This window comes from Peromyscus eremicus, chromosome 5 (assembly GCF_949786415.1).
Source record: "Peromyscus eremicus chromosome 5, PerEre_H2_v1, whole genome shotgun sequence".
NCBI classification, from domain to species: Eukaryota; Metazoa; Chordata; class Mammalia; order Rodentia; family Cricetidae; genus Peromyscus; species Peromyscus eremicus.
Genome location: NC_081420.1, coordinates 16,862,950 through 16,884,245, shown reverse-complemented (window position 1 = coordinate 16,884,245; position 21,296 = coordinate 16,862,950). Strand labels below are relative to the sequence as shown.

At 44.4% G+C, this 21,296-nt stretch overlaps 1 protein-coding gene across 1 annotated transcript in view; it reads right to left on the bottom strand.

Moving 5' to 3' along the window:
* Positions 1–21,296, bottom strand: part of Kif13a (kinesin family member 13A) — a 196,073-nt gene that overhangs the window by 98,387 nt on the left and 76,390 nt on the right. Inside the window, 1 exon segment of the mRNA XM_059263028.1 lies at positions 14,377–14,389. Coding sequence (XP_059119011.1) covers positions 14,377–14,389 — 13 coding nt within the window.

Genomic DNA, 21,296 nt, shown 5'->3' with positions numbered 1-21,296 from the left:
CTCCCTCTCTCAAACATACACACAAATAAAACAAAAAGTAAAAGTCTAACTTATGCTTACAATAGTTTCATCACAGATTCAGGCATATACAATACACATAACTTAAACCATTGACTCCAGATTCAAGTTGGATACTGATATACCCACAAGAAGAACAACTTTCAAATGAACAGCTATGAAACAATAGTTTCAGCCTACAAAGTAAAGAATATTTGCTGCCTTCGAGAGTCCCTTCGAGGACTCAAAAGATCACACGGCATAATCCAGCTATCTTTCTGCCTCTGGGCAGGACTGAACTTCAACACTGCTCCCAAGAGGTCTGTGTTGTTTGAAAACATTTCCAGAAATGGAGATTCTACGATTCCCCCTTCCATGAAGTCAGATAATATTTATCTTTCACTTCAGGCCATCTGCCTTGTTTTCCACCCAAGTCAACTCTCCAGCCTTACTGCAAATGGCCAATAGAAGCCACTTTCCAATTTTTAAATATCTTGACTGGTACCCTGGATCAATGAGTCTCTTTAGTAGTTCCTACACAGAGCAGCAGGCATACCCATCTCTGACTGACTTAACAGTTTGCTGTCTTGCATACCGAGGTCATCAATCTACTGGTCTCCATATGCATGGCCACTACTTGAAATAAAATGAGATCCAGTCCAAGCTGGAGGGTGCCCCTGCCAGTGACATCATTGCCCATTCCACAACACTTTCTAACAGTTAATTACTTGAAGTTGTTTCTTCAAATAAAAATAACACAAAAATTCATTTTCCATATTTCCCCCTTTAAAGTCTAGACAAATACTAAAATGCTACCATGGATGAAGGGGCTCTGAAGGCATTGCAAGATACAGGGGTTCTTTGCCTGTCGGACACAGGCCTCTCCTTTAGCTGTGCAATGCCCTGAGTCTCTCAACTGTTGGTCCTAGGTGCTTTAGGACAGCGATCCCTCACGCCAACTATGGAGTGTAGGCTTTTATTTTTAGTAAACATTTATCAGGAAGAAGTCTGAAGTCTGACTCATTTCACTGAAACTCAACGACATCACACAACATACTAGAGAAATGTATCATTTTAGGACTAACTCCCTTCACTAGAGCTCCCTAAAGTCTTCCAATTACTCATTGAGAAGTCGAGTGCATCCTAAGTGCAAAGTGGGTGATGGAAAACATTCAAAGCCTGGATACAACTGAGCAAACATATAAAGAGAGAAGCTGGGTGTGGCAGTTCACACCTGCAACCCCAGCACTTGGGAGGCTAAGGCAGGAGGATTGCCATAAGTCTCAGGCCAGCCTAGGCTACATAGTAAATTCTAGGTCAGCCTGGGATAATAAGTGATAGCCTCAACAACAAACAATGACCGTTCTATTTCATCACTTCGAGTGACACCAGCTAGTCACACCTTTCCAACTAGCAAAAGAGCCAAAGGTACAGACATTCTCCAGTTATTTTTAAAATTAGAAAGTCATTGTCTTCAGCAAAATCCCACTCTTTCCTCTCAGCTCCCTATGTGTAAAACTCATGCCAGCATGGAATTCCTAGCAGCCTGCTGCACATCTGCTCCAGCTCCATCGGGCCCTTAAGAAAACATTAGCTCTGCATTTTTGTGAACCACTGAGCATCTAGCAAAGCTGCTAAGGCTGTTTTTAATAAGACAAACTCATTGAGTGACATATATCCCGAAGCAAGGAGGTTCCAGAATTTGTGAGCAGCATGCCGTACAAACTCCCTGCCTATTGAGAACTGTGATCTCTAATGGCATTTCAGCAAAATTCAATTGTGGTTAGAAAGAAAAAAAAAAACAAAACCTGAAAGAAACATCCTGCACATTATGAGGAGAAGCAGAAGGCATCAGCATTCTGGGAAATGTGGTCTGCAACCATTTTTCTGACCCAGAAAATAATGTGAGACAGCTCTGGCGGTCCAGGCCTGTAATTCTAGCACTTGGGAGGCTGAGCTAGGAGGGTCAAGAATTTGAGGCCGGCCTGGGCTACACAGAGAAACCAAGACCCCAACTCAACAAAGTAATAAAAGCCAAATGGGAAGGCACTTCAGCTGTACGGAATCTGTGGCATTCTTCCTTTCCTTCTTTCCTTTTTTTAAAATCTATTTTTTATTTTTATGTTTATGACTATTTTGCTTACAATGTGTAAGTGCACCATGTGCATGTAGTACCCCGAGAGACCAGAAGAAGGCATCAGATTCCCGTGGAACTGGAATTACAGGCAGTTGTAAGTTGCCTGATGTGGGTGCTGGGAACTGACCTCAGAACCTGGATCTTCTGCAAGAGTAGCAAGCGCTTTTAACCACTGAGCCATCTCTCTAGCTGCTCTGTGGCCTTCCTTGATCCTGTCTAGTTTTGTGCCTTCACTAAAGTCTCCAACTACAATATATTTACTTCAGGAAACAATCAGACCCAGCAGGCACTCTCAGTTTGAGTCTCAAATACTTGTCAGTTACATATTCTGTCCTGTAGTTGCTTAAATCTAGTTAAAAATATCAAACGACTGGGCATAGTGGTGCACTCCTGAAACCCCAGCACTTGAGGTTGGGGCAAGAGGATCAGTAGTTCAAGACCAACCTCACCTTTGGGACACAGGCCTCCATCCACCCATTCCTCAAACAGCAAAATGGAAAATAATTATTCCTGAAAAATTCATGTACTGTTTTCAAGATAATTTTAATTTGCCTTTCATTCCTTTCCCAGGTGGAAAATGATTAATCTAAGGCTTATTATGACACAATATTAAACTTTACATGGAGAAAAATTTGAAAAGCAAACATCTATTTTTGTAGTCCGAGTCTAAGTCTGTTTCAATTTTCCTTTAACTATTCCAGTGTCATCTTAAATGTCATTCCTTTATGAAAGCACATGATGATGATGATGATGATGATGTGTGTGGATGATGTGTGTGTGTAGGCCCTTGTACTATACAGCACACTTGTGGAGGTCGGAGAACACCTAGTGTGGATCAGTGATCTTCCTGTGCCTGGTCTGGAATTACACTCACATCATCCAGCTTGGCAGCAAGCACGTTTGCCCCTGGAGCCCTCAGGAGCCTAGAAACACTTCTAATTACTCTGGACTCCATGTCTGCCTAATCACGCTCTGTGCATGTGGAGACACATATCTCCCTTCATATATGGTTCCCTTTGTTTTGCTATATGATCAACTGCTAAGAGGTCAAGGGCTTTGTTCTCATGCTTTATGATCTATCAAACAAAAAGACTGTAAATTTACATTTAGTTTAGAATAGATTCTTGATGAGTGTGCCTGGCTAGTTTTATGTCAACTTGACACAAGCTCGAGTTATCGGAGAGGAGGGAACCTCAATTGAGAAAATGTCTCCATAAGATCAGGCTGCAGGCAAGCCTGTAGGGCATTTTCTTAAGTAATGAGTAATGGAGGAAGACCCAGCCCATTGTGGGTGGTGCCCTCCCTAGGCTAGTGGTCCTGGGTTCTATAAGAAAGCAGGCTGAGCAAGTCACAAGGAGTAAGCCAGTAAGCAGCACTCCTCCATGGCCTCTGTATCAGCTCCTGCCTCCAGGTTCCTGCCCTGTTTAAATTCCTGTGCTGACTTCCTTCAATGATGGAAGTGTAAGCCAATAATCCTTTTCCTCCCCAACTTGCTTTTGGTCATGGTGTCTCATCACATCAAATAGTAACCCTGACTAAGGCAGTGAATTTTTTCTTATCTGGACAAACTTTAAATCTGTATTTTTCACATATAATAGCATGGATCAGCGAGGGCAAACTCTTCAGCAACATAGACAGTGAAGACCCGTTTTCATTTGAATTATGGGAAAGACAATGCTCACATTTTTGAAAAGTTCATGCAAGAAGCATTGCTGTAACTGTGTAGCTCTACATAGTGCAAAACACGTGACTTCCGAGCTCCCAAATCTAAAGTGCTCGGTGCTTAAGAAGTCTGCTCCAAGTGGAGTCACTCTGCTCTGTATGAGGGAATGGGTCTCTCTCCTCTTCCCTGGCTTCATCGCCTCTTTGAACAGTGAACCCCATGTTCACATCTGTAGACCCAGCTGCCATTCACAGCCCATCCTGCACTATCTCATATCTGTGCCCAAGACTGCTCTGCAAAGCTCCACTTCCCCTGATGTAGGTGGGCTTACCAGGGTCCTATTTTGTTTCCTTTAAACAACAACAACAACAAAAACCACTTTGTAGCTTTTCACGATGACAATAAGAAAGATGTTTTGGTCTGTCCTCATTCACCACGTGGTGTTGTGAGAACTGAGTCACACCAAAAGACAAGGAACGCTCTATATTCCATTTCATGTTGACATTTCAATGCTTTCCTCCTCCTACCATCAGAATTATTATAAAACAAAGAGTCACCCATCATTATGTATAACAAATATATGCTTATTTACTATTATTATTATATTATTATGATTTTAAGTTAAACCTCCCTTAGAGATCTCATGCTGAGACTGCACAGGAAGCCTGTTTGACCCCAGGACTGTCCTCACTGCTACTGTTTGTAGAAGTCACCGGACCAACCACAAACTTCAGCCCGTGTCTGAACACAGCTGCCACCAGCGAGGGAGACGAGTACCAGAGCCACCAGCCTTACTAGTCAGCTCTGTTGACAGACCTCCTTTCCTGTTTAACAGTCTGTCCAGCCACTGTTGCCTTTTCCCAGTGTAATTAATCATTTCCTTCATGTACGCTTGTAACTACACACCGTGTCTTGGGCTACACAGTCAACGGTGTCTGACTCGAGATTCAAAGCAGCTAACAGCTTTGCCCACAAGCTCAGGGACCTCATCACCTACCACAGGAGGAAACTACACTCTGCAAAGTACTCCCATAGATGGGGACTCAATGTAATAAGAGGGGAGATGGAAAGTGTCTTCTTCAGGAACTTATCCATATTGTCATCCGACCACGAAGGAAATTTGAAAATAGCAACTAAATAGTTCTCCCAAGTCCCATGCTAAGGCTTTAACAGCAGCATAGGTAGAGCATCCACTTAACACTGGTGTTTGTAAATTAGTGGTGCACACTCAATGAGCATGAAGTCAATTCCAACTCTTTCGAATACTCTGTTGAGCCCACGTCTACATCTTTAGCACCACTCCCAACATCAGTTCACTGGCTGCAAAGGGGTGGGGAGATGGGTCACATCCTCGGTCTGTGGGTGTTTTTTATTCGTTCTCTCACACCCTGATTAACTTCTTCAACGGTGCACTCAAAAGGCAAAGTGGGCACTTTTAAAAACGGGGCATTTCTTTAACAAACACTGATGGAAGTCACAGCATCTAAGCTTGCAGTTCACAGCCTGTCCGCCATCTTGACAAATGGCCACTGCTGCCTATCACAAAAGAAAGAATAAAACTCACCCTGACATCAATTACCACGGGGGGGGGGGGGGGGGGGTGGGGGTGGGGGGGGTATTTGGACCTGGTGCCAAAGAGCTCACCTAATGTGCTTTCCACACTCTGAGGGATAAAGCCCAGTGTCCACTGCCAGAGAGAAGAGGAAGCCGGGCTGGCTTCGAGGTACCACGTCCCCAGACTCTAAGGTCCTGAGGCAGCCCAGTGGTTGCAGGCACAGGAAAGGGCTGAGGGAGAGTTCACTCTGCTAGGGATGACCTAGGCTGGATTCCAGAGGCTCTTCCTGGTCCAGGAGAGTTTTACTGTTCTGGATAGGAAGCTGGACCATGGCTGACAGACAAGGGAGATAATGATTTTCTCTTTTGGGGCTGAGAAGTGAGCAATCTGGTACCCTACCATCGGCATCTCTGGGCATCCTTGGGCACAGAGCACAGAGAACAATTGGCTCCTAATAAAACCAGGCACAGAACGGGTGTGATGCACATTAGGTCTGAAGAGAAGTCAGGACAAAAACACACAGTGATGTGTTTCTGAAGGCTTTAGAAATTTTTTAAAAAGTGTTAGAAATGACAGTGTGAAAGAATTGTACTACTGTTCCAAACAACTCCCTGCCCGCCACCGCAACCCCTTGAAAGGGTTACACGTTCCCACTACGGCCATGTTACCTGTTGGACCGGCAGAAGGGGAATGCAATTCCTGATCCTACTGATACCAGGTTGGCCACACCTTTGGCCACATGTATTTGAGCAAAGCACTGACTGCAGGTTCTGAGGAGTGGCTGGTCTGTAAGCCTCTGCCACAGCATTAGCAAGTCCCAGACAGTAGCAGATTCCTCAGACTGGAGCCAGACTAAAGCCACAGGCGACCTGGACTGACACTAACCTTAGAGAAACAGACCGTTGTTGTCTCAAGCACTGAGCACTGAGGGTGTTGTTGCTGCATCACCTGGCATGAGCAGGCCAACCCAAGGCAGGCACAGTGCCCGAGAGCAGTACTACTGTCTACCCCGGGTTCTCTACTCATGGTGCCCGAGACCAGCACTACTGTCTACCCCGGGTTCTCTACTCACGGTGTAGCCTGCAGCTGCAGCCAGGTGAATTTCTTGCATGCATGCTACTGTCTATATAACTTGAATACATGTAAACCCTCAATAATCTTCCTGACCTTCCAGATTAAGATCTGACTCTAAGATTATAAGCTAACCCTTTCTCTTAGCTTTGCATGCACAACTTTTCCTTGCACGTACCCTACACTAACCAAAGCGTGTACAACCTTCCTTCTCTTTCCCCCACCCCCAGCACTGGGGACTGAACCCAGGGACTCGTGCACACCAGGCAGGGACTCCCCCACTGAGTCACACTCCCAGCCTTCATTACTTCTTTTTTTCAGAGCTGAGGACCGAACCCAGGGCCTTGCGCTTGCTAGGCAAGCACTCTACCACTGAGCTAAATCCCCAGCCTTCATTACTTCTTAACACACCTATAGTAGAATATTATTTTCAGGTGTGTTACTTTTGCTCCTGCTGCATTTGTTTAACTCTGTGAAGCTGTGTAACTGTGCCTGTCTAAAACACCTGATGGTCTAATGAAGAACAGCCAATAGCAAGGCAGGAGAAAGGATGGGTGGGGCTGGAAGGCAGAGAGAACATATAGAAGGAAAAAACTGGCAGGAGAGATCTAGCAGCCAGAGGAGGAGGAGGACTCCAGGGGTCAGCCACCCAGCTACACAGCAAACCACGGAGTAAGAGTAAGATTTACGGAAGTAAGAGAACGGGAAAAGCCCAGAGGCAAATGGTAGATGGGATAATTTAAGTTAAGGAAAGCTGGCAAGAAACTAAGCCAAGCTAAGGCCGGGCATTCATAAGTAATAATAAGCCTTCGTGTGTGGCTTATCTGTGAGCTGGGTAGGGGGTCCCCCCAAAGAGCCAAAAAATGACAACATACATCAATTGTTTCCTTATCTCTGCCCCTATGGACATCATGATTCCTACCCTGAAGTTCTGCCTCTGGAAACTTTACAGGGACAGGCGGGCCATCCTGAAGCCCCACGTTCAGCTCTGAGCTTTTCTTCCTGTTTAGTCATGAAGACTGCAGTGGTGACAGATGGCATGTAGCAAAGCCCATCCTCTGTGACTGAAAACACCATGCAAGTCTGATCATCCACACCACGCCGAATTCCAGAGAGCAGAGTCCGGTGCCTTGACCACTCTCGGGGGATTTCGGTAGACGGGGAAGGTTAGGCTGTCTGAGCTCACAGGACAGCAGGATCCCAAGACCCAGACACCAGGGCAGAAGTGTAACCAGGAAGGAAACCAGCTCAAGCTAAGACCAGGTGCTTGCGACTCCTACGTCACTACGAAGCCACGTGTTTGTTCGGAGCAGAGAAGTCTGGGAACCACATGGGAACCACAAAGGTAATTCAAACTGTTTTCATGACATACTTAGAAGCAAAAGGAAGACAAATGTGTTGTAGTAACATATTTTAGTTAACCTAGGATATCCTAAATATTTGTGCTACATTTTTTTTCTTTCACCCTTGTACTAAACCTTAGAAAACTGCTGTATTTTATACTTACTGGACAGCCCAAGCCACAGTAGTCACATAGTGCATGCTCAACAGCCTGGCCCAGTGCTTTGTTCTCAGCCAAACAGAAGAGGCAGCAGGAGACAACCACAGAGGCAAAGACCAGACCGAGCAAAAGCAAATCTCAGACAGCAGAGCTGTGCACATAATAAAGCCAGCTTTGGTGTTCGTCAGCGTACCTTTGTTTGTGGAGACAGGGCCTACTACATAGCCCAGGCTAGCTTCAAACTCTAGATCCTCTGTTTGTGGAGACAGGGCCTACTACATAGCCCAGGCTAGCTTCAAACTCTAGATCCTCTGCTGTGGCCCCCAGTACTGATACGGCACACACATACCACCAATCCCGAGTCTTCAATGAGCTCCTTTAAACAACATGGGCAGGGGCACTGTTCACTGCTAAAGTGTCTGCCTACCATATGTAAAAGCCCCCGGGTTGAGCCTCTACACCATTTTTTTAAAAACTGAAAATTAACTGACAAGGTTGAAATATTAAATCATACAGTAAACTATAAGATATTGTTTGCTCATAAATTTACAATGAGCAAATTGACTAAAAAGAGGTATGCCCTAAATAAAATGATTGGCAGATAGTTTTAATTTCTTCCCAAATGCCTCCTTCTTATTAACTTGCCCAATAAGACACAACGGATAGAACAACCTTTCTTTTCCATGTGTACCAGTACCCGTCAAAATCAGGTTTACCAAAAGATGGCTCACCCAACAAGCAGTTGCAAATGCCACCTTTGCACTATGACAGACAGCCACACACCTCTCATGCCCTGACGCTTACCCAACAAAGGCTCTTTCTGCTTCTGAATCTACAGACATATAAACCAGTGTCTACATGTTTGTCTAAAGGGCTATTGTTCTCGAGGGAAACAGGCCTCGTTCCCATAAACACTGCAGTGTTCATCAGGTCAAAGTCTTAAATGGCAGGGAGGTGGGCAGTATCTGAGACAAATGCTTCTCCACTCAGAGCACCTTATAAAAGCCGACACTTACCCGACAGAAAAAGCCAAAAGATCAGGTACATAGCAATCTACGTTTGGGGTGGGGTGGGGGTGGGGGTCATACTCTGTCTGTGGCCCTGTCCATTAGCAAGGGAGGCATAACCTGCTCCAGCTGACTGGCCTGTCTGTCCTCAATTGCTTCACCGAGTAGTGTGTCGGGCTGTGGTCACTGTCTTGAGGAACCACTGTCTTTTTTTTAATCAGCACGTAGTTTCGCCTACTCCAGAACATCATGGATGAATAATGGGATCTTAGGGCACCGAGCCTTCTCAGGTTGGCTTCTTACACTTATTAATATGCACAGGAGGTTCCACCGTGCCTTTTTGTGGGTAGATAGTACATCTCTCCTTTATCCTTGAACAATACTGTATCAAAAGACTGTACCAGGACTCATCATCCATCCTCCTGCTAGAGGTCATCATTGCTTTAGTATTTGGCCACCATGAATCTAGCCATCAAAAACACTTGTGCGCAGTGGATACAAACTTTCAGTTGGTTTGGGTAACTACCCGGAAGCTTGATCACTGGGGTCACGTGGTAAGGATATAATTAGGTTTTTTAGAAGCTGCAGGGGTCTTCCAGAATGCCTTGTTGGGCCAGCAATTGCAGAGGTCCTGATGCTCCACAGCCTTCATTTGGGTTTTAGGGGACTTGGAGATTTTAGCCATCCTATAGGTGTGCAGTGGTACGTCGTCACTTTAATGTTAATTCTCTAATGACATGATGGTGACTTTATTTACTTATTTATTTATTTGACACCATGTACCTTCTTTGGGGAAATGTCTACTCAGATCTTTTGGTCCATTTTTAAATTGACATTTTTTCTGTTTCTTTCTTTTTTCACTGAGTTTTAAGAGATCTTTGTATAATTTGGATACAAATCCTTTATTGGGTATTTCCTAACATCTGTCCTAGATACAGCGTTTCTTTTTACTTAACACTGTCACCGGCAATGTCACTACTACTTTTTTTTTTTTTTTTTTGGTTTTTCGAGACAGGGTTTCTCTGTGTAGCTTTGCGCCTTTCCTGGGACTCACTTGGTAGCCCAGGCTGGCCTCGAACTCACAGAAATCCGCCTGCCTCTGCCTCCCGAGTGCTGGGATTAAAGGCGTGCGCCACCACCGCCCGGCGTCACTACTACTTTTAATAAAATGCCACATCTTTTTCTCGTGTCCTGCTTTCAGCTTTGTCTCTGAAAGGTTGTCACCAAGCCATGTCACCTCCATCACCTTCTGAAAGCATCCCAGTTGGGCATTTTACATCGAGGTCTATGATCCATCTTGAGTGAATTTTTCTGAAGAACAGAAGGTCTGAGTTTACTTTTTAAAAATGTGGCTCTTCAGCTGTTTCCACACCCGTTGTTTCTCTAGTAACATTTCACTGTGATCTACTAACTTATCCTCCTGTTCCTTTATGCCTCTGTTTTCAGCTTGATCTACACCGATATGGAATCCCAACACTAAATTTCCAATTTCGGCTTCAGACTGAGAATTTATAGTGGGTTATTGGTTTCTTGAGTTAAATAACATCCATTTCTTGCTAACATTTTTTCAATTTTTTTTTTTTTTTAAATCTCCTGAAACATAACAAGTGTGTTTAAAGTCTGGGCCTGACAATTTGATATCAGAAGCATGTGTAGGTCTATTTTTTAACTTTTATTTCTGCTGCTGCTTATTATCTTGTCTATACCTTCTTTAGCTCTGACATGTTTCACTCTGTGTTTTTGCCTTGTGTTGCTATGGATGGAACCTGGGACCTTGTGCACCCCAGGATGGTGCTCTGTCGCTGAGACACACCCACAGGGTTGGACACTATGTTCTTAAAGGTGGCTGCAGAATCCTTAAAGACATGGGATTACATCTCTTTCCTCCTGTGGTTTCTAGGCACCTGAATTCTGGGATTGCTTTCATGTGACTTCAGTCCTTGAGGCTTCCTGGATCATGAAGTGACCTGGTGTGCGATGTGTTTGTTTTGGTCATCGGTTTTTGTTAGTTCCTTTGTTTCTGAGACAGGGTCAGGATCTCACTATGTAGCTGTGGTTGGTCTAGACTGGCTATGCAGACCAGGGTAGCCCTGAATTTGTGGCAATCCTCCTGCCACTGTCTCCTGAGGGCTGGCATTACAGGCTTTTGTTTTATCTTACTAACTAACTCAGAGTCTCACTGTGTTGAACAGGTTGGCCTGCCACAGCCTCCTGAGTGTTGGGATTACAGGACAGCGCCCCCACACTGTAATACAATGACTTAGACCTGACAGTCATCCATCCACCTGAGGGCTGATTCATTTTTGTTTTACCTTCGCATGCCACCCAAGGCCTGTTCTCAACCCACTGTGCTAGCTATAGTACAGGGAGTTTAGCAAGGACTTCAGCTCTGGCAGTGTGAGAATGACCCCCTCTACCTTTTCCTGCCCCACAAAGCTGCCAGGAACCTTGCTCTACCTCGAAGCTGTTTCTACTTGAGTATTGCACATGAAACACTAGATTTGGACCTTCATCTAGTAATCCCTCACTAACCCTGATAGAGCTCCAGTTTCTTTACGCACAGGCTTAAAGAACTGTAATCACATTTATGTATCTGTGTATGTATGTATGTGGGTGGGTACATGAATGCCAGGGCAAATATGTGGAGGTCAGAGGACAACGTTTGGGAGTCCAATTTCTCATTCCATCATCTGAGTGGGTTCTGGGGCTTGAACTTAGGTCAGTATCCTAAGCATAGGCTTTAAGTGTTTTCAGCTAAACTTGATGGAGGAGGTGATATTGATTCTCTGGTATGCCATTTCTGACTGCAAGGTCAGAAGGGAAATTATATCCTGTGAACTTCACACACTTGGCTCCCGTGACCCCAGCACAACTGATTTCATATTGCAAACATACTCAGCCCACCACCAACCCAATGCCAAGACTGAGTCTGCTTCATGTATGAGTTGCTCCTACTTGAAATATTAGCTATGGTGAATCACTCTGTCTGTCCTGGTGTTTGTGATCACTGAGACCCCAAATCTCATCGTCTTACAAAGCATTAAAAGCATCTCTGCTTTTCCCACTTGTTTTCAATACACACATGCCCTAAATCTACTTCTGTGTCTTTAATATATTTTACTCTATTTTATTACTTACTTGCTTTCAAGACAATCTCTAGGCTTCCCAAATGTACCTCACAGAATAGGTAACAGCTATTAAGTATTTTAAAGATATATATGTATGAAAAATCCTTTAGAATATTTTTAAATACACTGTAAGATACAGAGATCCATCTGCTTCTGCCTCCTAACTGCTGAGATTAAAGGCATGCACCACCACTGCCTGGCAAAGATATATTCTTTAACATGATGATTTACCATTAATTTTGGTTTTGAGAATTTCATGGCTAGTCTTTGGAATGATTTTTAGCTTCCCACTATGTATGTAGGCTAGAACACAACCAGAATGCTCTGGGTGCAAAGTAGTTGTGATTGTTAAGACTGTTTTTGTGCCTTGTCAACTTCAACGCTTTTCCTTTACTGGGCAGCCATGGGCAGAATGGTTCCAGTAACACACTGGCTTTTTTTTTTTTTAGACAGGGTTTCTCTGTGTAACAGTCCTGGCTGTCCTGGAACTCACTCTGTAGACCAGGCTGGTCTCAAACTCACAGAGATCCACCTGCCTCTGCCTCCCAAGTGCTTGGATTAAAGGCGTACGCCACCACTGCCTGGCTCACACTGGCTTTTTTGTGGGAAACAAAGTTAATTTATTACCAGGATGACTATATGCTTTGAAACTTCTGGGAGCAAAGAAACAGACAAGATAAAGGGACATACATCCTCCAGGAGCAGAAAACTTTCAAGATTATGAATTTTAGGGATTATAAACACCCCAGCAATTACTCAGGGAGAATTGTCACGGTCCTCCAGATGACTGGCCCAGCTCACTTCAGGAACATCTGCCACTTCCTCTTTCTTAAGACATCTCCTATTATTTATTCAGTGCATGCCTTCCTTGCTGGAGTTCAAACTCTTAGTGCCAAAGACAATATGAATGATGGCTTCAGTAAATATAAAGCATGAAATAACATTTTATTGAGTTTCCATAATCCAAGAGCTATATTGAGTGTTTTCTTCATAGCCCCAGGGCTATGAAGTAAGCCTTTCTCTTTTCTCTTCACGCTCTCACGTGTCCTAGATTCTGACCATATGGAGAAAGAGTTTGCCCTAAACCTATCTTAGGTAGCATGGCTGTAATCAGTGACATTAGCTAGGGCTGGTGAAATTTCTGGTGACTCGTGAAAGTAAAGTAAACAACTCTCTAATACTCAGCAACATGTTCTCTGGTGATGACACCAGCCTTCACTTATTCAGGGCTGTCACTCAAACACCTTCTTACGCCCACTCCATTTACTCTTGAACTTTTGGGGATTCCACCAGTAAAAATGTCATCAAAAGTTGGCTGGGGCAGCAGGACAGCTCTAACTGGTAGTCACTAGTAGCTCAGCTAAGAACTCTGACAGCAGCAGACAGTCTGTCTGTCTAAGCAAGTTACCAAGTTTCACCCTGGGGGACCTGTTTTTATTCTTCTGCTTTCTGGAACGGCCATTGTCTTAGTCATTACTGTGGTAAAACACCCTGACCGAAAGCAGCATGGGGAGGAAAGAGTTATTTCGGCTCACACTTTGAAGTCTATCATCAGGGAAGGCAGGGCATGAGGACCTGGAGGCAGGAGCTGATACAGAGGCCATGGAGGGGTGCTGCTTACTGGCTTGCTCCTCATGGCTTGCTCAGTCTGCTTTCTTACAGAATCCAGGACCACAAGCCCTGGGATGGCATCACCCACAATAGGCTGGGCCCTCCCCCATCAATCACTAATTAAGAAAATGTCCTACAGACTTGCCCATAGGCCAGTATTAAGGGAGACATTTTCACAATTGAGCATCCTTCTTCCCAAGTGACTCTAGCTTGTATCAAGTTGACATAAAACTAGCCAGCACAGTCATGCCAACAACCTCAGCTCCACCACTCTCAGTCTATGAACCACCACCACCTCCTCCTCCTCCTCCTCTTCCTCCTCCTCCTCCTCCTCCTCCTCTTCCTCCTCCTCCTCCTCTTCCTCCTCCTCCTCCTCTTCCTCCTCCTCCTCTTTCTCCTACTCCTCTTCCTCCTCGCTAAGCTCCCTTTCAATACCAACAGCACAGACCCAATCCCAGCAGACAGGTCTACAGATTGAATTAGCTTCTAAGAATGTAACAGTGGGTGAGAGCACTCTGCAGAGTAGGTAACATACTGATCTTACAGCAGCACCAACACGAACTGTTGACTCAGGCGTACATTTTAAATTAGAATGTCAGCCTTAATTCCTAGGTGGCCAGGGATTCTCCATGGGCTCCTGTGATGAGTTAGGCTCCCAAATGCATTCTAAGTCAGTACTGATGCCCATTTCCATGCCAGTACTTACCTTGGGAGGTTTTCTTCATGATGAAAAGAAAAAAATTCAATAGCCGAGATACAGAAGGTTGTCAACACAATGGCCACATCAGAGGGAAACAATGAAAGAGAAAAAGAAAAGAAAAAAACAAAAACAAGTTCAGCAACTTTGTATGGGATCTGAAAAATCACACGTAACTGCCTGCCTGCAGCAATAACCTGTGTCTGTCGTGCAGGACATAAAATAAGCATCTACCCTGCTCTAATAGAATGGATCTGGACATTCATTGAGAGATGTTTCTAACGACTCTAAGAAAGGGTAGCGAAAGAATATGGAGATATAGAGATACTATAACCACCCCTGCACAGAGCTAAATTCTCTTAAATCCGTTTTAAATGTAAATCTTCTTCCTGGCTCCTACCTTAGTTCTTTGAGACAGGGTTTCATGTAACCCAGGCTGGCCTTAAACTGGGAATGACAAGGGCTGACCTTGAACTTCTGATTCTCTTGTCTCTACCACCTTAGTGCTAGAATTATAGGCAGGTACCATTGTAACTGATTCGTGTGGAGCTGGGGATCAAATTTGGGGCTTTGTGCATGAAAGGCAAGCACCCCACCACCTGAGCTATGACTAGGGCCAAACCACCCTAAACATACCACACCCAGTCTCATCCAACTCAGCTATATCCCCAACCTCATATTTCAATTTTTGTAGGTTAGTGTTGAAATACATACATATTTTCCATTGTTATGCAATATACCCTAATATATATGAAGATTCAGATTTCAAAAACATGATTCTAGATGACAAGTTTTACCTATTTCAACACTGAAGAGAACTTTTAAAACAAGTTCTGGCCTTCCCCCAATATCATCCACATAGGACTTTTCATAATGTTAATTTTTTTTCAGTGCTGAAAAATCAAACCAAAGGATTGGCCTATGCTAGGAAAATGCTCTACTACTGAGCCATATCATCAGCTTTGCAATGTTTATTTTTGCATGTCAAAAACTCAGAAATGACTGAAATTATACTCAAAGAAAACACTGAAAGTGGAAGGATTCAAAGTAAGAAAATATGAGGCTGATGTGTTTTGCAAGTATTTTCCTTACATGTAAAATTCAGGACCTGAAGTTTGATTTCTAGGGTGGGTGATCCTACAATAGTTCTTGGCTTTCCTGATGCAATTATTCTTGATCAACTCTTATAATACCAAGTCATGAACGTAAAATAATTCTCAACAAATGGGGAGCTTTTCCTATGCCTTCACGCAATCAGAATCATGGGGATCAGAAAACTAGGCTGAGGTGTGGTGGTACACACCTGTATCCAAGTATTTGAAAGGCACAGAGGCAGGGGTATTGCCACAGGTTTGAAACCAGTCTGGTCTACACAAATTCCAGGGTGGCCAGGACTACAAAGCAAGATTATGTCTCAAAAGGGGGTGAGTTAATTAATTTAATTTAAATTCAAGGCAGGAGGCATGAGGATCAAAAGGTACAGGCAAAAATAACATTGCGCTTTCTCTAGCACTAGGTTCAACACTTTCCATAGAACTCTAAGGGCCCCTTGAAAAATCCAGAGCTCAGAAGTGGAGAAAGAAGGAGGTCCATGGATTCATAGACAGGTGGGCAATTCTACACTTCTGAATGCAAGTCAAGAAAATCACGATATTCTACTTGTGTCGGAGCTGAAGCATCATTCTCTTGAAATTTCATGAATTAGCTAGAAGGCAATAGCCTGTATGCCTATGCCGGAACCACAGGCAGTGAGGCACAGTGGGAATTCGATTCTGTCTTCTAGTTTTTTGTCAGATCTAACAGGTATCTCCAGCTGTTGCCAGGCCAGTCCCAACATACGTGTGAGTCCACCTATCCAAACAAGACAAGCAGGGTGGATGCCACCACAAAAACACACAGGTGCTTTTAATTCTAAGAAAGCCAGAAGTTTCGTGCTATACACAAAGCTTGAGTTTTCTGTTGAGAGCTCTTCCTAGAGTGGAGACTGTCTGGATTCGTCCCTTCTGTGCATCGAGAACAAGAATGAGAGCTTATGCCCTACACCGTGAATGAAGCCGCTTGTTGTACTTGTATTAACCTTTTTCTTAAAGTTCTTTAAATCACCCCTTTATTTGACAAAGGAAAATCACTTGGGTTATGTTAGGCAGTCACATGAAGCAACATATGTCAAGTTAATAGAATATAGTTGTCCCTGAGTATCCATGGGGATAGATCCCCAAATCCATGGATGCTCAATTACCATACATAAAATGGTACAGTGCGTGCACATAACCCACACACATACATCTTCCTATCTACTTAAACCATTCTAGACTACCTAACAGAATTGAGTGCTAGGCAAATAGGTATTGCACAGGATTGTTAAGGGAATAATCTAAGTGTCTGAACAGTCGGTACAGGCCCATTTTTTCCCTGAATTTTTATGATCTGTAGTCGGCTGAATCTGAGGATACAGAATCTATTGAGGACCAACCCCACAATTTCCCATCTTAGCTATGGTGAACCAATTAACCTAATGAGATGAGACAAGCTGAAGGGAACCTCAAGGACCCCTCCAGAGTCGTCACAGCACGGCTCCCACTACAGTCCCACAATGCTCCTGGCTAGCACCAAGGAACCTTGTGTTGGTTTGGAGCCAGTGGTACTTAGCTGGCCAAAAATACCCCTCTCCTTTCTTCACTGATATTCCAATAGGATTTTTTTTTTAATGCCTCTTGAAAAAACCAATCTTATACCAGCCTTTTAGGGGCTTTGAAAAGTGCATTACTGTCACTTGGGAAGACAGGAACTTATCATAGAAAACTAACATAACTCAGCCACTTTCTGTGCTGTGATAAAGAATGGCTTAAGAATGAATGCATACTAGGCCACAGGAAAAGGGGCCACAGACTCATGTGGGGCTACTCACACTGACTCACTATTTGTTCTAGAAAAACGGACACTCATTAGAGAAGAAAGCAGTCTTCTGATGCATTATATACTGCACATTATTAACTGATAAGCTTTTTGGAAAGTGTGAATTAGGCAATGGGTGGCCAAGATGCCCGACTCCCCAGAGGTTGGGAGACACACTGGAAGACCCAGGCACCTGCTAGCACACTGTTAGGTCCCGTTAGGTCACTCACTGTTAATCAGCCACTTTGCTTTGTTGTACATACAACATTCCCCATTGCCTTTTTAAAAATACATAAACAAACGATTAGTTTTTTTTTTTTTTTTTTTTTAAAGATTTATTTATGTATTAGGTATACAATGTTCTGTCTGCATGTATCCCTGCCCAGCAGAAGAGGGCGCCAGATCTCATTACAGATGGTTGTGAGCCACCATGTGGTTGCTGGGAATTGAACTCAGGACCTCTGGAAGAGCAATCAGTGCTCTTAACCTCTGAGCCATCTCTCCAGCCCACGATTAGTTTTTATTTTTGTGTTTTATTTTATATATTACTTTTATTTCGTGTGTCTTTGTGTAGACCTGAGTATATGTATTTGCACTGAAGTATGAGTGCAGGGCCAGTGGAGGTCAGAGAAGGAGCCCAGGGCTCTGGAGCCAGAGTTACTGGTGGCTATGAGCACCTGTGTGGATGCTGGGAACTGAACCCAATGTGTGTAAGAGCAGCAAGTACTCCATCCGCTGAGCCAGCACTCCAGGCCCTGCGGGCTTTTTGTTTGTTTGTTGTGAAACAGTCTTGCTGTGTACTACAGGCTGGCCTTGAACTTGGAGTTCTCCCACCTCTGCCCGTCCAGTTCTGGTATTGGTATGCACCACTGATTATTGGTATGCACCACTGATTATTGGTATGCACCACTGTACTTGGCTTCCTAAGTGTCCCTTTTATTGTTTGTTCTTGCAAATAAGATGTTGGACTCAGTATGGCTTACCTCCCTGGCTGATATCTGTCAGACCTTTGCCTGGTGCTGAAGTCACTCTGACTACCTGCCGAGGCATCACTGTCCACCCTCATGTCAACCTGGCGACTCTGAAACTCCATGCATACCTGGAGGAAGCTACACCGTAGTCACAGATGTCTCAAAATGCTCACATAGCCTTTTCTTCTTTTTCCCATTCTCAATCTCAAGCCCAGGTATCGAACCCTTGGCTTCTCTGGGTCATATCTACATATCTATAATGTTCATGCTGGAGAACCATGCAATCCAGCACAAAACAGATTAGTGTTTTGAGTAAGTTTATAACGTTGTGTCGGGCTGCTTTTGTAGCTATCCTGGGCCCCATCCAGCCTCTGCACAGTGGGTTGGACATCCTTCCCCAGTAGGTCCAGCAGCTATTTCATCCCAGCCAACAGGGGGGCACTTTTCCTGGTGCCCATAATAAGGCCTATGATGGAACAAACATGACCCTTTATTTGCATGTGAGATTATTCTTGTGATTGGTGCAAACAAACTCCTTCATTTGCATGGAAGCTAACCTTGATTTCCAAAGATGATGGACACCCCCTTTCTGGTTATATAAGCAAACTAACTCACTTTTCCAGACCCTCATGTGCAAACCCCCTGAACTGAAGAGTTCAGAGAGTGACCAGGTAAATAGGGGGAGGGGGCGGCAGTGCAAAGGAGTCAGTAAAGGATGCCAGAGTAGAGGTAAAGTGAGAGAGGAGGAGGGGAACTCTGGGTCCCAGTTCCAAGGAGATGCACCTTAAACACCAGGGGTCCCAGGCACCCAACACCTGAGAGGTGTGACACTATAGTCAATGGCTGATGATGCTAACATTGTAGAAATGAGCAGTGTAGACACAGGCTGCCTCCAGTGCTAACACCACAGTAAGACTGAGGATTTTAGAACCCGAGGCCCGTTGGAGAGCTCTAGCACTAGAAGGGATGTACCACCCAGTGCTGCTGGCTGCTGCTGCCAATCACTGCCATGGGAAGCCAAGGACTGTAGTACCTGCCAAGTGCTGAGGCCACGAGTGACGAAAGCCCAGAGGAAAAAGGCTCCAACCTAAATATTTAAAACCCGAAAGCACTCTTTACTTGAAGCTATTAGCTTCTGGGTCTGTTAGTCTAGACGCTAGGCCTTGGCCATTCAAGACTTGGGTTGCCAAGAGTGGAAGAGCTTTGCCTCCTCTACCCATGATTTCTATCCAGACAGATATAGCTTAAAGACCCAACCAGTTGACTAGGAACAGCTGTATGTCATTCATCTGTGGTTATGAAGAAAAAACAAATTCCTTCTTGTGTGTGTGTGTTTTCCTTAGACAAGATCTCACTATGTAGACCTTGTTGGCCTTGAACTCAGAGTTCAGCTTGCCTCTGCCTCCCAAGTGCTGAGATTAAAAGCATGTGCCACCCCACTGGCTTATTCTATTTTTTAATTATGGTATATGTGTGTAGGGGTGCATGTGAATGTATAGGCCAGAAAAGAGTATCAGATCATCTGGGGTTGAGTTTACAGGCAGTTGTGAGCTATCCAGTGTGGAACTTGGGTCTTCTATAGGGGCAGCGCGTGCTTTTAACCCCTGATGAGTAATACTGACACCATAATAAAATACAGTACACATGCCATCTTTGGGGGCTGGAAATTTTGTGATATTACAACCTAGAGATAAAAACGATTTCAAAGGAGGCCTTGAGGCTGAGACGGAGCCGATGCCCCAAGTTTCTATAAGAAAAATGAAGCAAGCCAGGCCCTTTCCACAAGGATGACTGAGAACTGGCTGTATTATCAGGGACTTTCTGTCAGGGCAGATGAAAGAGGCAACTGTTCAAGCTTTGCTTCTTTGCTCTGCTTGCGTGTTCACGCTAAACATTTCTCTTCATGTTGCTTTGATGGAGCACCCCAAACCACTTTCCATCTGGAATAGCTCAGCTGATAAATCCCTGTATGCACTAGAAAATCCTTTAAAGTGTTAATGTATCCAATTTTTTCTTTTACCAGTATGGCAAAGGAGAAAACGTGAGTGAATAAGACAAACACCCAGCACCTTCAATGCTAAGTACAGTCACGCACCACACACTAACATTCAGGTCCACGACAAACCAACAGAGGAGCCTGGTCCCATTAGGCTGTCTCATCAGGGACACTATTACCTTAGTTTGTGTGAGTACACTCTATGCTGTTCAAATGACATGGGATCATTCTCACAGTACCCACTCATGCTGATAAGTGATGAAGCCCACCCTCAGGCTTAAAGTTATGAGCCCAAGATACAGGCTAGCTGGCAACTTCTTAGCAAATGGAGCATTCAACGAATTCTGGGTTAAAGGTGTGTGTACTACTGGCCACTCTCCAGTGCCTGATTCATCCTTAAGAAACAAAATAAGCCGGGTGGTGGTGGTGGTGGCGGCGGCGCACGCCTCCAGCACTCGGGCGGCAGAGCCAGGTGGATCTTTGTGAGTTCAAGGCCAGCCTGGTCTATGGAGTAAGATCCAGGAAAGGCGCAAAGCTGCACAGAGAAACCCTGTCTCGGAAAAAAAAAAAAAAAATAAGCCTCACCAACCAAGAGTGGAGAGCAGATTTGATTAACAAGGACAGCCAGACAACCCTACTCCACATCTCTGGGAATATTCCTTCCTCCCTCCCTATTGTCCTCAGCCCAAGCACACTTACACCCTGCAGGCTCTGGGTGAATTCTTGTGTGTGTGTGTGTGTGTGTGTGTGTGTGTGTGTGTGTGTATGTGCATGTGTGTGGGAGTGTGGTTTATTTATTTGGGAGTGGAGCAGGAGGTCAAAGTGTGGGAGTTGGTTCTCTCCTTCCACCATGTGGGTCCCAGGGATTGAACTCAGGTCATCAGGCTTGGCAGCAAGCTCCTTTACCTGTTGAGCCATCTCAATGACCAGGCTGTTACCTTTTTGAATTTTATCTCTTATAACTGAGTGTTCCTTTTCCACCTCTGAACCTGTGTGTTAAAGTATCTTATAGCCACAGAGAGCTGGGGAAAGAGATCATAAGGAATAATGTGACTTAGAATTACCCA